This window comes from Anabrus simplex, chromosome 8, assembly GCF_040414725.1.
Source record: "Anabrus simplex isolate iqAnaSimp1 chromosome 8, ASM4041472v1, whole genome shotgun sequence".
Classification (NCBI taxonomy): Eukaryota; Metazoa; Arthropoda; class Insecta; order Orthoptera; family Tettigoniidae; genus Anabrus; species Anabrus simplex.
The window spans coordinates 243,091,126-243,109,499 of NC_090272.1; the positions used below are offsets into that span (position 1 = coordinate 243,091,126).

General features: G+C 38.9%; 1 protein-coding gene across 1 annotated transcript in view; it reads left to right on the forward strand.

The window, feature by feature from the left end:
- The window catches only part of LOC136879053 (glutathione S-transferase), a 63,074-nt gene that overhangs the window by 19,615 nt on the left and 25,085 nt on the right, over positions 1-18,374 (forward strand). The window contains exons 2-3 of the mRNA XM_067152791.2: positions 1,792-1,929; positions 9,839-10,006. Of these exons, the coding sequence (XP_067008892.1) occupies positions 1,794-1,929; positions 9,839-10,006 (304 nt within the window). The 5' untranslated portion in view covers positions 1,792-1,793. The remainder of the gene's footprint in view (positions 1-1,791; positions 1,930-9,838; positions 10,007-18,374) is intronic.

Here is an 18,374-nt window from a genome sequence, read left to right on the forward strand (position 1 = left end):
TTCTTTCTCTCGGCATCTGCAGCTACTTTCTGCCCAATATCAGATAATGCAATACCTGCCAAGCAATAAACCTTGTCTACCGAGCTCGATAACTGCAGTTGCTTAAGTGCGGCCAGTATCCAGTATTTGGGAGATAGTGGGTTTAAACCCCACTGTTGGCCGCCCTGAAGATGGGTTTCTATGGTCTCCCATTTTCACAACAGGTGAATGCTGGATTGTACCTTAATTAAGGCCACGGCCACTTCCTTCCCATGCCTAGCCTCTTCCTGTCCCATCATCGTCATAAGTGCTATCTGTGTTGGTCCAACGTAAAGCTACTTGAAAGAAAAACACCTTGTCTATAGGTGTTGGTTTCAGACACCCAGTGATCAGTCCGACAGTATCATTGAGCGCAACATCCACTTGCTTTCCATACGCCATGGCGGCAGTCAGTTTCCCAATTATGTTATTTTGGGCTGACAGTTTTTGCTTTGTTTGAGACAGTGTTTGTTAGAGACCTGTCTAAAGTGACGCCAAGGAAGCTGTCATCCAACTCGGTGCCCTCCCAGGTAACTTTCAGGTTCTTATTTGCCTGTTCGTTTCAGATGTGGAAAGCACAGACCTGAGTTTTCTGGGGATTTGGTTTCAGATGGTTCTTACTATAATATTCAGTGAAAGTTGTTAGTACTCTTGTAAGAACTTGTTCAACTTCCTCAAACTCCTTTGCCTGAGTTTATATTTGAGTGCCATGCACACTATCAGAACTAAAGAAACCAGCAGAATTTTTAGATGTTTTAAAATGATACTTTATTATTATTATTATTATTATTTTGTTCCCATAGGCATCTTCTATTGACCACAGCCTATCTTTGTGGTGAAGGTCTGTCTCAGTTTCTTCACAAACGTTAGTTATGTTTGTCTTCATGGCACATGTCAGTCTACCTTCACCGACAGTATGAGCTGTTTCTGCCATGTATGATCACTGATCCAGTATTCAGTGTTGTGGAAGGAGACTTCATCTTGGTTATTCCTGTGGACTCTACAACTCTGTGAAGGACATGTGGAATTTCCATTCTAAATTTCTTAAGATTGTCTTCATACAGTATCTTTCTCTGGGACTGCACAAAATATATTTTCCTGAATCATAGTTTAAAGATTGAGAATAGCAGTTGGTGATCTGTTCCACAGTCAGCTCCTGGATGGGTTTTAGCATTAATGACAGGAGATCTCCAGTGGGTTTTCACCAATATGAAGTCTATTTGATCACCAGGTGAAAGCTATGTGTTCAACCTTGGAATATGATGTTGAAAAGGAGTATTTGTCACATATAACTGATGTTGCATACAAAAATGGAGAAGTCTTTCTCCTCTGTCATTTCTTTCGCCGATACTGTATTTAATCTTGAAAGAGATACTGTATTTGCCGATGATATTTCTGAATTCATCATCAGTGGTTGTATTGAAATTGCCAAGGAGTACTGTTATTTCCCTGCTTGGTATGTTGTTCACCACATCATCTAATTCATCATGGAATTTCTCTATATTGTTTGCATCAGTAAGAGATGAACTAGCACCTGTGTAATCCAAACACATCACAATCAGGCTCACACAAAGGATATTTGGAATACCAGTTATAGACAATATTGGTTGACTTTAATTTTAATTTTATTTCAAATTAATATTTTTAACTTCTGTAATTTTATAACCACTACGATTAGCTAAATGTCACATTTGTGAATTAAAAAGAGACCTATTGTTTGAATCTTAAATCATCATATTATTCAGTTTGATTCATCTTTGTTTTTTGTTACAGATATGGCTCCAAAATACAAGATGACATACTTCCCTGTGAAGGGTCTGGGTGAACCTATTAGATTTCTATTTGCATATGGAGGAGTTGACTATGAAGATTACCGCTTTGAAGATGAACAGTGGCCACAACTGCAAGGAAGTAAGTTTCTTTCACACTCACAGTAAGAGACGCGTCTCATTGTAATTCTTACTTCTTTTAAAATGCCCAGATATGATGTGTAGCTATTGCAGAGAGTGATGACTGAATAAAAATATAAGAAAACGCTACACTTCTTTTCAACTTTTAGACAGACCCTTAAAATAAGACGAGCTCTGAGTTTTCAATGTGACAATTCTATCTAAGTAAGAAACAACCCTGAAGCACATACAGCCCATTAAGGCCCTCAGCTTGTACTGCCGAGCCTAATGGCTTGCAGATACCGGAGTACCACAACACTCCCAACCATTGTGAGCGTCCCTATCTACATAGGCACCTAACATTTTATGGACTACATGTTTTCAATTGCATTTGCTTTACAAGGTTATCATTTTCAACCATTTCACTGTGAATATTAGATGTCCTAATATCCATAAATTGAATCTTTCTTCAGTTCACAGTTAATAATTTATTGAATCTTGTTTCTAATTCACATAGAATTCACTTTGTTGTAATTTCTGTACTCGTAGGCTCAGAGTAATTTACTATTATGTTTGTACTGAATATTGTGAAGGAGATAATTTACATAAATTAAGAAAAGAATAGGCCCCAACCTACTTTTCTTAACCTGAGAGTGGTCTACCTCATTATACCATTTACTGTTCCTATGTGGTATTTCAACAAACTCTGTTTTGTTTATCCAGGTATCATCTAAACCAGTCATTAACAATACCCCTAAACCAAAAGGAGCAAGCAATCTGTGATTGTTGATATTGTGATCATAGCCATGGGACTTCCATTTTTCATTTTACAAATCCCAGATACATTGTTCAAGATACGAACTGCTGTTCCCTTGGTGACAGTGCCACTCCTCTGAAGTAATTTATCTTGATCAACAGTCTGATACCTCAGAGAGTAGGTCTGCTTACAACACTACTGTGTAAATTGTGATGAAGCAGGCAAAGTACTTCTGCTGGCTCATTCACTTTATCAATGGAAAGACATAAACCTAATCATTCCCAACAACAACCACTGACATCAAAACAATAGGACTGGATAAAAATTAACGCTTCTACAAATAATGATATAACAGTGCACTTTGTGTTTCAATTGAATATATTAGCTAGTGGAAGTTCTAAGTTCCCATGGAGGAAATTAGATATTTTTCCACCAATAGAGCATATAAAAAATCAGATCAAAATTAGATGTATATCTTTTCAGGCATTTGCTCTATTAACCAGCGTTTCGTCTTAGGTCTGACACCAGACTCATCAGAGTGGGATGTGTCAGACCCTACCCACTGACGCTGGGGTGTATGCAGGTGAACTTATTCTTACTCAAATAGTTATTTCATTCCTGCTTGGTAAGTGGCAGGCGGGCCACCAGCTAAACATGTAGCTCTGCCCGGTGAGTGAGTACATAAAAGTAGAATTTTGGAACACATACATAGAAGTATGTCTCGTACATGCTGAAAACAAAACATAGTCAAATACAGATTGAAACAGAGAACGTTAAAAGGACTCGGTGACGAGGTCTAGAGAGGCGGGATTTTTTCCAAAACACAATAAATTGGGTCTTGGTGGGATTTACAGCAATATGCCAGGCGTCGAACCAGGATTCAAGAAGGGAGAGGTAGGTCTGTAAATAACGGGTAAGAATAACAGTAGTAGGTGTAAGTGCAAGGATAGCCAGAGTCTTAAAGGGGGGAATCTTGGGCTATGTCCGCAGTCATACGGGTACCACGGATGAGGATCTGTGCTGATCGATGTTGAAGATAGTTGAAAATAAATCGAATGATAGTGATAGGAATGGGAAGATGGCATAACTTAAAAAGCAACCCAGCATGCCAGACTGAATCAAGAGCCTTAATCACATCGAGGCAAACTAAAGCGGCAGTTTTACGGCGGCGAAGATAGGCATCGAGAGAAGAGGAGATGTGAAAGAGGTGATCTTGAGGGGAATGATGGGATTGAAAACCGGCTTGAGAGGATGGGAATAAGACCTAGAAAGTCGAGATAGGAGGAAAGTCTCCTACTCAGAATCCCTTCTAGGATCTTGCTGAGGATAGGGAGTAAGGAGATTGGGTGATAAGACCGAATGTCAGATGGGATTTTATGAGGTTTTAGGAATAAGAGAAGATTGGCGTTACCCCAATGATCGGGGTACGCGCCAGTATAGAGAATGTAGGTGTAAATAATGCTAAGAAGATCAAAAAGAATAGGAGGGGCTTCTTGAATATGACGATATGAGATGGTATCTGAGCCAGGGGAGGTGTTTTTCCGATGTTTCAAGAAAAGCCGGATATCAGTGGGTGTAATGGGAGCATTTAATGGATGAGTATAATCAACATGGGAAAAATGAAAGAATGAAGGTTGAAGTTCAGGGAGGTTAGGATCAGAGTAAGCAATGATCGTGGGTTCGTGAGGATGATGGAAATTAGGGGCGTGGGAGGGGGAAAACACAGTTTGATAATAGTCAGCTAAAAGATTAGCCTTGTCTTGGTCAGTTTGTGGATGATTGGGGGGATGTGTAATAAGGTAGCAAGGAAGAGGGTTGGTAGTTTTGGTTAGTTGTCGAAAAGTCGTCCAAAAACGTCGAGGGTCGTGATAATCAGCTAGCTCAGTACACTTGTCCATCCACATTTTACGTTTAATAGCTTTAATACATGAGCGCACGTGGCGTAAAGTTCGGCGGTGTTGTTGAAGCGTAGTAGGGTCCTTGGTTCGAGTATATGCAGTAAAGTAGTCATGAGCTAGCTGCAATAAACGGAGAGCTTTGGCGGGTATAGGAGGTTTGGAGGGGTGATAGGAGTGACGAGGAATATGAAGAGAATCTGCGGTAAGGATAGCTCGCTCTATTTTAGAAATTAGGGCGAATAGAGTGGGAATATTAGTAGGCGGTACAGCATCACTGAGTAAGTTAGTGAGAGTAGTGCGATAAGCATTCCAATTAGTGTGATTGAAACGATGAGTAGGGGGAGGCCGAGGAGGTGGTAAGGTCTGACGGGGAAGAATATCAGGAAAGGTGAGAAGGGCTGGGGCGTGATCGCTACTTATAGAAACGAGCTGCTGGATGGTGATGGATGTGGCAAGGGAGGGAGAAAGGAGGAGGGCATCAGGGGTGGAATTATTGGCTGGGAGGGTGTGGAAAGGGAAGTGGAAGCGCATGCCCCGGAGGGACGTACATAAATTAGTGAACTCGGAGATTTGAGTAGGGGTATAAGAAGTAACATTAAGATCTGCAACTATAATATATTCAGAAAATTTAGCGTCTATGTATTTAATAAAATCAGAGGGAATGAAAGGTTTAGACGGTACGTAGATAGTAGCTACCGTAATAGTTTTCTGAGGAGTAATTACATCTAGTATTAGATATTCAGAGAAATTAGTAGGGAAGTAAAAGTAATGCTGAATAACAGTAAAATCCCGTCTGATGCTGATAGCCACGCCACCACGCCCTTGAGTCGGACAATCAGCGCGATAGAAAGTAAACCGGGGAAGTTGAGGGATTTGGGCCAGCGTCAGAAATGTCTCATTCAGAACAAAAATATCTGGGGCATGCAATGAAAGGGAGGTGTTCAGCAGCGGCTGATTGGACTTACGAGATCTTATGTTGGCATAGTAGAGCTTCAATACGCTAACGCATAAAGTGAACAGTACTTAGGGGAAAAAAAATGCAAAATGCATTTTATTCCCCGAGTACGCCATGTCGACATGAGCCAATCGAGCCACTAGCTGGATCTGATTTAGGATGTGTGGCTGATGGAAGGGGAGGACGTTCTGTAACACCATCATAATAAAACGAATTATGTTCTCAGAACTCGGGGAGGGGAGGGAGGAGGAAGAGGCAGGGGTCTTGAGATTGAACAGGGACAACGGTTTCAGGGTGATCAGGTTCAGGAGCAGGTTTGGAACGACACTTATAACTGAAAGCAGGATGATTTTGATTACAACTAACACACTTTGCATTCGACTTATTGGAACAAGCATTAGTAGGATGCTCCTCACGTGAACAGATGGCACGTACCTCCGGATGAACACTTGGCGTGGTGGAACCTCTGGCATGTCCCGCAGCGGATCTTCTGAGGTGGTGATGTTCTGGAGGGTTCCACCCGATGGCACCGGACGTAGATCATGGCGCCGTCACGGAGCAGGGTGTCGAGATGTCGCGCGATAGAATGCGAAACAATGAAGTGGGTCCTTGAGCATTCCGAATACGGATGACTCGGTAGATGTGGCGGCCCTTGAGTTGGAGTTGAGTAGCCACCTCATCGTTGGTGTGCTGGACGCTGTGTGGTGACATTAGTGGCCCGTGCATGTGGCCCCAGTTGATGAGCTCCGATGTTACTCGTGAAGTGATGGTAAAATGGTTGGCAGGTTTTAAGATTATAACCATCTCTTGTCCGTTGGATTTCCAGTTTATAATCCTGAAGATTTGGCGTGAATTTTGCAATTAGTTGATAGATGCACCTGACGTTGGCCTTGGTGATGTCCAGATTTGTAAGCTTTATCAGATAGAAAGGCGGTTGAACAGTAGGCTGAAGTGATGGAGTAACAATACTGAGCTGGCGAATATTAGGTGGTATTGCTGGGTTTTGTGTCACCTGAGCATAACTACGTACATGTGTAGGCATGTACGGTGTAGGTTGGTCCAACAGGTGGGGCAGTTGGTGGGCGGTCGATGGTCCAGGGCCCAGCAAATGGATCCCAAGGTCCGTTCCGGAAGAGCATCAGATCCCGTTGAGGTTTCGACAGAGCCTGGAGAACGTTGTATCAGGGATTGCGTCGGACAAATTATTTTCCTTTCTCCATCAGGACTTCCCGAACCAGACTCCGATAAATGACGAGGTTGTTTTATTTGAGTAGCTTCCATGTCCTTTGGTGGCGACCTGGGCGAACGTGATCGTGCAGGTGATGGCGGCAGTGAAGGAGTCATAGCGTAACTTCCAGAAACTTCCTGATATGTAGATGTAAGACTGTCGACGGGTAGAGATTCTGGTCCGATCATATACTGTATACTCCTGTATGCAGTTATCAGACTGTGCCTCTTAAATAGATTTCTGATAAGTTCACCTGCACACACATCGACGTCTCTCAAGTGGACTATACACAACTCATCGCCGAAGACTCTCCTGTTCTTTTTGATCGGCCGGGTGGCTACACACCTTTATTATCCGCTCGCGCCGAACCAACAAGCATATAGGCCGACTCCTCGTTGGACGTTAGCCGTCCTCATACCTCTGCCCACCATGCCTACAACCATTGTCACCACCACTATAGCGTCCTCTTCCCATTCTCTTACTGCTACTACATCGTCCCATCCATTGCTTGTTATGTCAACCTTCCTTTCCTCCCCGACCCCCATTGCATCTACCGCCTGTCTACGCCAACCCCATCTTCAACCGCACCTGCAGCAGCCGCCGACCGCCCAATGCCATTGACATCGACTCCACCCGCACTGTTCAGTTGTGTCGTTCGTGGCGTTGACCCCCTCATCTCGCCAGCAGAAGTTCACCATCAACTTCGTCGTCATGGCATACCCATCTGGAGGGCGTTTCGCATCTTTAACACCCATGGCCCCACCTATCTAATACGTCTCTAGCTCACCAGCGCAGCAGCAGTTGACCACTTCGTCTCCCATGGTGTCAATCTCTACGGCCGTCGCCATACTTTACAAGTAACAACTCTCATTATTGTTCCGTATTGAAGATGACGTTAGGCATAGATATCAAGGATAATTAAATAAAAAACCACCTATTCAATACTTTCCACGTTTAATGTGGTTATTATCTACATGATTTTATGTAGACTCATTTGGTCAGGTACATGTTTCACCCATTATTTTGGGCATCTTCAGCCTGTAAACAACCTTTAGGTCAAGGTTTGGGACCTTTTTAACTAATATAAACATACTAATATATACACTATATACAACATATACTTTATATACAATATATACAAACATAAGTCAATACAGTAAAGTTTTTTGGTCCTAATCTATTTAATATGGAAAATGTCCAAAACTAAAATGGATCTTCTTTTCGGTGAAGAGGATTGCAAATCGGGGTTTATGTGACCCCTATACCATATATATTAGTATGTTTATATTAGTTAAAAAGGTCCCAAACCTTGACCTAAAGGTTGTTTACAGGCTGAAGATGCCCAAAATAATGGGTGAAACATGTACCTGACCAAATGAGTCTACATAAAATCATGTAGATAATAACCACATTAAACGTGGAAAGTATTGAATAGGTGGTTTTTTATTTAATTATCCTTGATATCTATGCCTAACGTCGCCATACTGTCGAACCTTCTCGTTCCCTTCCCCACGCTCGAAATCCTCACTCCACATCTCGTTGTCGCACTCGGCTCGATCATCCTCCTTTTCACTGTACACAACACGTCCGTCCACTTACCCCCTTTGTTCATATCTCATTCCCCCCCGCCTATACTAGACCATCTACGACAACTCATGACTGTCCTTACCCACATAGCTTCTACCCTACACAACCTTATCCCCTCTCGCAACTCTCATCTCTGTACTCCTGTATAAATCCTCACATCTTCACTTTTCCCATCTTCCTTAAACTTCACGCCTAATGCCCATCCTTTTTCATTACCAGCAGCGTAGCTCATCCTCCTCCAATCTGTCAAATCGCTTACCCACTTTTTTCATTTATCCCATCTCTAAGTTATCTTCACCTCTCTAGGCCCGAGCGATCGCATTACGATCTAAGGGGCCCGTCCTGCCCTTTGGGTGGGGAATGAAAACGATAAATGATGATGATGATGTTCACCTGCATACACCCCAGCGTCAGTGGGTAGGGTCTGACACATCCCACTCTGATGAGTCTGGTGTCAGACCTAAGACAAAACGCTGGTTAATAGAGCAAACTCCTGAAAAACCATACATTTAATTTTGATCTGATTTTTTATATTAGCTAGTGTTTGAAAACAACACGTAGAGAAAGACGAGGGTGGGTTCATCCAATGAACTGAAGAATTTCTAACCACTTTGTTTGACTTTAAAGGTTTAATAGAAATACGGGATAGACACTGATCCTGACAAAAAAAATTAAGGCACCACTTTTTGAATTTACCTTCAAAGCCCAAGGAAGTCATTTTGACTCCTGATTGGAAAACTAACCCCATGGCACTACAGCCCTGAAGGGCGATGGCCTACCAAGCAACAGTGCTCAGCCTGAATGCCTGCAGGTTACGAGTTGTCATGTGGTCAGCACGACAAATCCTCTCGGCCGTTATTCTTGCCTTTCTAGACCGGGGCCGCTATCTTACCATCAGATAGCTCCTCAGTTCTAGTCACATAGGCTGAGTGGACCTCGAACCAGCCCTCAAATTCCCGTAAAAATCCCTGAGCTGGCCGGGAATCGAACTCGGGGCCTACAGTTAAGAGGCAGGCACACTACCCCTACACCATGGGGCCGGTACTCTTGATTGGTGGTACTGATAATAGTCCGCCTGGTGGCCGTAATTGTTTAGGCATCACGGTCCGATAAATATAAGATAAACCTAAATACAAGTGGTAAAAGATTAGGAACAGAGGATAAACACAAAGGGAGTCAAGATTTGTCCAGATGAATGAAAAAATGCTGGGAAGCAGAAGCAAGCTTGTTGGTGCTGAGAAGAAGAGAGGCTGTCCAGACGTCAAACTACTGCTATTCTATCCTCCCTAATTCAAGCTAAACCTATGGCGATAATTTCTCTTAATCTGTTCTAGTAATTGTGAAGTATTTCTGGCTGATTTTGAAACTAGTTTAATCTCATTTTTGTGGTAAGAATGAAGTGTTGATATCTCTTGATTTACATTTGTTTGTTCCTTTCCAATATAATAAATAGTGAATACAATCCTTGCCTTGTAGATGTCTGTTATTTTGCTCACTTTTCATTAGAAATGCCGTATGGTCAAGTTCCTATTTTGGAGGTAGAGAACAAGAGAATCCACCAGTCAGTGGCTATTTCACGCTACTTGGCGAAACAGTTTGGTCTAGCTGGCAAAGATGACTGGGAAGCCATGCAAATTGATGCCATTATCGACACCATCACAGACCTCCGAACAAGTGAGTATACCGCATTATCTGGATTATCAGTAAGTACAGGTACTCTTGTGTACTTGATAGTATCAGTTCTTTTCAGTTACAGATTTAAAACTCCATATTGATAGTTAACAGTATTTATTATCCTCCTAAGTCAATACATTAGCTAGTCTTCTCAGTATCCCACATTTGAAAGCAACAAGAAGAGAAAGGTGAGGGGTGGGTACATCCAATGAACTAAACAAATTCTAACCATTTTGTTTGATTTTTATTCACTTTGAAGGTGTAATAGAAATACAGAATGGGGATTGACACCACTTATCGAATTTACCTTCAAAGCCTATAGTAGCCCCGGTGTATAAAGGAAAGGGTGATAGACACACAGCAGAAAATTACAAGCCAGTCACTTTGACATGCATTGTATGTAAGCTTTGGGAAGGCATTCTTTCTGATTATATTAGACATGTTTGTGAAATTAATATCTGGTTCGATAGAAGGCAGTTCGTTTTTAGGAAAGGTTACTCCATTGAAGCTCAACTTATAGGATTCCAGCAAGATATAGCAGATAATTTGGATTCAGGAGGTCAAATGGACTTATGGCGATTGACCTGTCTAAAGCATTTGATAGGGTGGATCATGGGAGACTACTGGCAAAAATGAGTGCAACTGGACTAGACAAAAGAGTGACTGAATGGGTTGCTATATTTCTAGAAAATAGATCTCAGAGAATTAGAGTAGGTGAAGCTTTATCTGACCCTGTAATAATTAAGAGGGGAATTCCTCAGGGCAGTATTATTGGACCTTTATGTTTTCTTATATATATAAAGTAGCAGTTACATGCGGCTTCGCTCACGTGGATTTCGTAATTTGTTAAAAGTAATCATTCCTCAGTACTGTACTAAGACATTATATGAAAATCCATAAAGTATAAAAACACACCAAAAAAAAAGAATTTCATTTACCCCAGAAACTCTTTGTAAACCACGTTTGTGGTATTGTCTTTTGGCGCTAAGATGACCAAGCGACTTAGAACTGCACATGTGAGAAAGAGTCTTCTCTCAAGTAAAAAAAAAAAAGAGCATGTTTCTTTATTTTTAAAAGAGATTACAAATACCTATTTCCACGTCTGTAACATTTTCAGTTTTTGAGATATAAATGCCCTCATAAAAAATTCAACTATTTGTTCACTTCTTTTTCACTCCCGTTAAGTACCTTTTCTGAAAACCATAAAACATGTTCCTGCATTTTAAATACTAATTATCACGTCTGTAACAATTTACGTTTCTGAGATGTACTTTAGATATAGTATTTTTAAAAGTTCACTCCTTTTGTCACTTTTGTTCATCCCCCATAATTGGAATTACCAAAAACAAAAAAAAATAAGTGTTTATTTATTTTTAAAGGAGATTCTCCAAATACCAATTTTCATGTCTGTAACACCTTCAGTTTTTGATATATAAGTAACCTCATAAAAGGTACTAAATAAATACCAAAATTTATGTCTATGAAGTTTTCAGTTTTTGAGATATAGTTTTACTCATATAAACAGTTCATCCCCCTTTTCACCCCCTTAGTGAAGGAATATCCAAAAATTCTCCCTCTAATATAAATGTATCCCCAAAATTTCATTTTTTTATGTCCAGTAGTTTTGGCTCGGCGATGATGAGTCAGTCAGTCAGGACATGCTATTTTATATATATAGATATATGAGTAAAGAAGTTGAATCAGAGATAAGGCTTCTTGCAGATGATGTTATTCTCTACAGAGTATTAAATAAGTTACAAGATTGTGAGCAACTACGAAATGACCTCGATAATGTTGTGAGGTGGACAGCAGGCAATGGTATGATGATAAACGGGATTAAAAGTCATGTTGTGAGTTTCACAAATAGGAAAAATCCTCTCAGTTTTAATTACTGAGTTGATGGGGTGAAAGTTCCTTCTGGGGATCATTGTATGTACCTAGATGTTAATATAAGGAAAGATCTTCATTGGGGTAATCACATCAATAGGATTGTAAATAAAGGGTACAGATCTCTGCACATGGTTATGAGGGTATTTAGAAGTTGTAGTAAGGATGTAAAGGAGAGGGCATATAAGTCTCTGGTAAGACCCCAACTAGAGTATAGTTCCAGTGTATGGAACCCTCACCAGGATTACTTGATTCAAGAATCGGAAAAAAATTCAAAGAAAAGCAGCTCGATTTATTCTGGGTGATTTCCGACAAAAGAGTAGCATTACAAAAATGTTGCAAAGTTTGTGCTGGGAAGACTTGGGAGAAAGAAGACCAGCTGCTCGACTAATTGGTACCGTATATTACATGTGATAAAATTCATTTTTGGATCCGTATTGAAAATATTTGTATTGAATAACACTTGTATGTTTTATTACTAATCCACCTATTCAATACAATACAATTTTAAAAATTAGGACATTGTCCTTATCAAAATTGTTGACATGAAATTAATATATTAGATGGTACAATAGTAGGCATCATCAGCCATATTTTTACCTTAGGATAGATCAGGTACCTGATTGGAAATAATTCATGAATGCTGTTAAATATGTCGTTTAAAATGTATTGGGGATTGTTAAATAACTATTACAATATAAAATGTAGTATGCTGTTACTTGACAATATTTCTGATAATATTGGAGTCTAAAAACATGACAATTATTTGAGGATGATGACATATTGAAGGATATTACAATAAAGATAAAAATCAGAAAACACATTCCATTTAGTTGTCAGATGGCGTATTGTTAAAAACTTATGGAAAGTTGAGCAGTGGTAATGGTCGTTGGTTCTTGAAGTTAATAAATATTGATTTACATTTATTTGCTTTTAAATATTGGAGAATTTTTATATGGTCTGGTTCCTTTTGAGATAAAAGTAGTTGGAAATGTTGGTGCCGTAGGCTATATTGAAGTCTTTGTAGGCATCATTAGACCATCTTTGATGTGGTAAGAATTTGTGATGGGTATGGCTCTTTGCTGTTGGGCGTGTTGAGGCGAGCGTATTAATTGGAAGGGAACAGTGGTTAGCCAATGATGAGTTCTGTAATTAAAGAGATAATTTGAAAATTTAATGAACAACTATAATTGGAATTAAGAAGCTGAATAGTGGAATTTAAATGAAGAGTGTTGACACCCCTTCGACCGCTGAGATGTTAGCTTACGTTGAGAGTTTTTAGAGTAACTGGCAGTCGCCGAGCTCTTACTACGCGTGTTGTATTTGTGAAGTCTTGGTGGAGGGGGTTGGGGTTGAGAAGACGTGGCTAAGGGCCTATTCGATGCGCGTGAGGAGGAGTTGTCAGCAGTGGGAGGAGGGGAGAGGGTGGTGTGTGTGTTGGATTGGTGGGTGTGTTTACTGATTTGATGCTAAATATTTTGTAAAATTTATTATTCAAAAGGAATGGTTTCTGTAATAGAATTGAAATCTGTTCGTAAAGGGGACTTTTGTTGTCTACTACGTCATTTAAGTTCTTGTCTTTGTTAAAGTGTTGATCTAAGAAGATGTATAAGTTTTCGTATTCTGTCATGAGCTTACCTTTTTCAATTCTTTTTAAAATGTGTAAATCCTGATCTATTGTAGTAAATTTATGACCTGTTTCTTTCATATGGTTACTCATCTCAGAGAACTTATTATGTTTTTGGGCGTTATAATGTTGTGCATATCTAGTTGAAAAACAGCGGCCAGTTTGACCAACATAAGAAAAATTACATACTGAGCATTTGAGTATATATATACCTGAGCTTGAATAGTTATTATTGGTTGAATTGACAGAGTTATGATTAAAAAATAAATTTCGATTTGTATTCTGCGTTGTGTAAGCGATTTTTACCTCATGTTTTCTTAAAGGATTGGTGATCTGATGGATTTTTGGGTTGGTATATGTGAATTTCACGAATTTTGGTTTGTTGGGTTTTATTGGAGAAAGGTTTGTGGTTAATTTTAGTCTGACTTTATTAATGATTTTGTTGATCATATCTGAATTGAACCTGTTGAATCTGGCTATTTCTTTTATGAAATCTAATTCATTTTTTAGATTATTCGGTGAAAGAGGGATTTTTAATGCTCTGTATACTAAACTGTAATAAGTGGCTTGTTTATGGGAATTTGGGTGCAAAGATTCATTTTTTATAGTTACTGGAGTAAATGAAGGCTTGCGGTAAATTTGGAAATCAAATTTGTTCATAACTCGCGTGATTTTAGTGTCTAGAAAATTGATTGAATTGTTGTTTTCGTTTTCCTTTGTGAACTTTATATTATTGTCTAAATCATTTAGAAACGTTAGGATGTTATCACTAGGGAGCGGATTTTTATGTAATTACATATTTTTTTTGCGTAAGTTTTAACGCAAGTTACGAAGTTCATTATTCCTATTGTGCATCCCCAAGTGTAAAAACTGAATCTTATTTCACATAAAAACACATATTTTCACATTTTTAAAATGTAAATACATATTTTAAGAAAATCTATAATAAGCACATAAATCGGCAATATTTGTTGATCAATAAAATTTAAAATGCTTCTGTGTTATAAAACAATGCTCATATTTTCATTTTACGATTACGGTATTGTTTTTAACAGTGTGTTTAACATAATGTATCTGAATGTTTCGGCTATTTATGGACTTCCCTCCATAAGTTCTAAAACTTGCTGGTCACTGGCTACGTCGTTACATTTAGACAGCGATTTGATTTGCTGCACAAGATGTTTCTTTGCATGATGTCATTCCAACTCTTGATGAGTCAGCCCTCTCAGGTTTTGTTTATAGAATATCAGCGAAAGGCAATCACGGAGAGATAAGGTGACATAATTCCGTTATGACATGGGAGACTCGGAAGAATATTGCCCCACCATTAGGTAGTGGAATTTCATCACTCCTAAGAGTAAGGTTAGCTGTTCAGGTTCATATATCATTCCCGTGGTCGTGTGATTTTGTATGGATTTATAAGAAATATTTCCTTCAGTGTCCGCTGCTATTCTTTTTATTGAAACAGTGATTCACCGTAAATGCGTGTGTCATAACCTGCAAAATAATGCCAAAAGAGAAGTCGAGTACAAGGTCGCATCTTCAACAATATGTAGTGGAATTTAAAAGCATTTTCACTACCGATGGAAAAGTATTTATTTTGCCAACCGTGTGGTAAAACAGTACGTGAAGATCAACGTTCTCAAGTAATCCAGCATTTGTCTGGAAATAAGCATACTGCGGCTGCTTCGCGTGGGCGTTCGCGACAATTACCAATAGCTGAACCAGCTACTTCAAATGCAGGCCCATCTAAATATTCCCAGTATTATTTAGATGTGTGCAGAGCATTTGTTTGCACCGACATTCCTCTTGGTAAAATAAATAATCCGGGACTGAGAAATTTCCTAACAAAGTACATTAATTTTGAGCCTCCAGACGAATCCACATTAAGGGAAAACTATCTCCCAAAATGTTACGAAGAAACTTTACAGAGAATTCGGGCAGTATGTGATAGCGAAAAACTGTGGGTGAGCATTGACGAAACCACTGATTCAAGTGGCAGAAAAGTAGGAAATGTTGTAGTTGGGGTGTTGAAGAATGACAAAACTGCTTGCGAACATTCTTATTTGCTAGCATGTAAAGAAATGCTTGCTGCAAACCATGTCACTGTAGCTAGGTTATTCAATGAAGCCATGCACTTACTTTGGCCAAAAGGTATAAAATACGACCATGTATTGCTTTTCCTTACTGACAGTGCAGCTTACATGAAAAAGACAGGCGAAGGCCTTTCTGTGAGCTTTCCGAAAATGATACACGTAACTTGCGTTGTTCATGCTCTACACAGGTTATGTGAAACTGTGCGGGGCTCAGTATCCTCAAGTGGATAAATTAGTGTCTAATGGAAAAAAAGTCTTCGTAAAAGCACCCTCAAGAATCGATCTCTTTAAAGAGAAAAACCCGGATCTTGCGCTTCCTCCTCTGCCTATTGTTACGCGGTGGGGTACCTGGCTTAGCGCTGTGGTATACTACGCAGACAATTTTGAAAGTTTTTCATCCGTTGTGAACGTGCTAGATAAAAACGATGTGTTGTCAATTGAGATTCTTCAAGAGATACTGAAAGTCAGCTCCTTGGAAAATGATTTGGCGTTTATATCTGCCAATCTAAGTTTCTTGTGTAAAGCTATAGACATACTTGAAAAATCCACTAACCTGTTGTCCGAAACAGTGAAGGAAGTGCGCGCTGTTGAAAATAAATTAGATTCACTCCCGGCTTCGCAGGTACAGGGACTGTTAAAGGTCAAATATCAAAATTTGTTCAGGAAAAACAGCGGATTTCAAACAATGTGCCAAATTTCTAATGTATTAGAGGGTGCTCATGTTGGCGAAATTGATGGCGTTATTGTTGGTGACATTCCTCTCTTTAACTATGCTCGTCTGACTTCCTGTGATGTGGAGCGATCGTTTTCGCAGTATAAGGCATTCTTTAGAGATAATCGGCATGCATTTGTGATGGACAATTTGGAGATGACCTTTGTTGTTCACTGCAATTCTGAGACTACTTCTAGCAACTAATATTCCAGCGTGTGATGGGTGAGTACGAACTGGTACTATTTTTTCAAAGATGATAAGTTGCTTTTGCCATATTTAAACAAAATATTACCTTTAAAAAAATAACCATTCATAATATCTACTCTGGCATATCAAAAATTAATATACCACACAGCACGTTTCCATACACAGTCATCATTTTGCCTTAAGGAGCACGTTTGGTACCACCATATTCTAATACAAAACATTATACTTATTTACTTCTTGAGCGCGACTAGTTATGTGATATTTAAAGGAAAATAATTTCAATTTTTTATCACATATTTTAAAGTTTTTCAGCACATAAAAAATAAATATTTTTCATTTTTTTAGCACATAAAAATCCGCTCCCTAGTTATCACTATTGTTAAGTTGTTTATCGATAATTGCTAATGTATCGTCAACAAAAACGGAGCCAAAAACTGAGTCCGTTAATGTTTTTTACTATTTTATTGTGTACTAGATTGTCCGTGTAGATGTCCGCTAAAATGCCGGAGATTGGGTCTCCCATAGCTAAGCCTTCTTGCTTATATATTTTGTTGTTGAAAGTAAAGTAATTATTGTGTAAAACAAAACTTAGTAACTTTATGAATTCGTCTATTTCAATTTTGCTTAATGCGCTGTGTTTGGAGAGGTTGTTTTTCATTATGGTGATAGTTTCGTTGACGGGTATATTTGAGTACATATTCGTGATATCAAAGGAACATAAAACGTGATTTGGTTGTAAATTGAATTTGTTAAAAGTTTTGCAAAGTTTGATAGAATTTTGATGGGATTTGCATTGTGAAATTTAAAATGTTTTTGTAAGAACTTGTGGAGAAACTGAGAAGTTTTATAAGCGGGACTGTTTCTTTTATTGATTATTGGTCTGATGGGGATGTCTTTTTTGTGTATTTTAGGTAATGATCTTGCTGTGGGTAATTTTGGATTCATAGTGATCATTTTTTGTAGTCTTGTTCATTTAGTAGGAATGTTGAATTTTTAAGGAGTGATTTTAGATTGCGTTGTGTTTTTACAATGGGATCTTTATTGATTAATGTGTAGGTTTTATCGGAGAAAAACTCTTCTGTTTTTTTTAAATGTAGTCTTGTTTATTGCTCTTATCAGCCTTTGTTACTATGATGTTATTGTTGTTAATTTTAGTTTTAGGTTTTGTTTTGAAAGGTTAGAATTATTGTTAGTTATTATGTCATTAACGAGAGTAGGTACTTTCTTTTTTGTTTCGTATTTAATATCGTTTTGTTTCTCTATGGGAATCTGTTCGTTAATATTAGATTCGGTCTCAGCGATAGTGTGATTACATCATCAACCTTTTGTGCTGTATTTTATGCCTTTATTGAGGAGAATCATTTCATTATCTGAGAAAACTCTATCTGATAAGTTAATTGTAGTGGGAATGTTTGTCAACGAAGGGGTAGAAAACCTGGTGTTCCTGTTCTGGTTGATGGCTATGGGTTTGGCTTTTTGTAAACAAGTTAGCTTGTGGTTTAGTGTCTTTTGTTTTCTATTTAGTATAATGGTCAGTTTGTAGTCGGTGTACCTAAGAAATGCAGATCAAGATTGATTGATTGATTGATTGATTGATGTATTTACTCATTTTCTTTTGCCTCTTCCGATATTATAACCAACTCTTCCCTAACTGAATTAGTCTTGTCTTATCAATTTCTCTCCATTTCTTACAACATTGTTCTTGCCTAGAATATTCTGCTAATCACCTTCAACAGTTTCCATTCTAGAGTCTCTGATTTTTCCAGTAAAAATCACTCTTTTGCTCGATGTTTTGAAGAGAGGCAGCAGTTCCATCTTTCTCCACTTCAACAGAGCTGC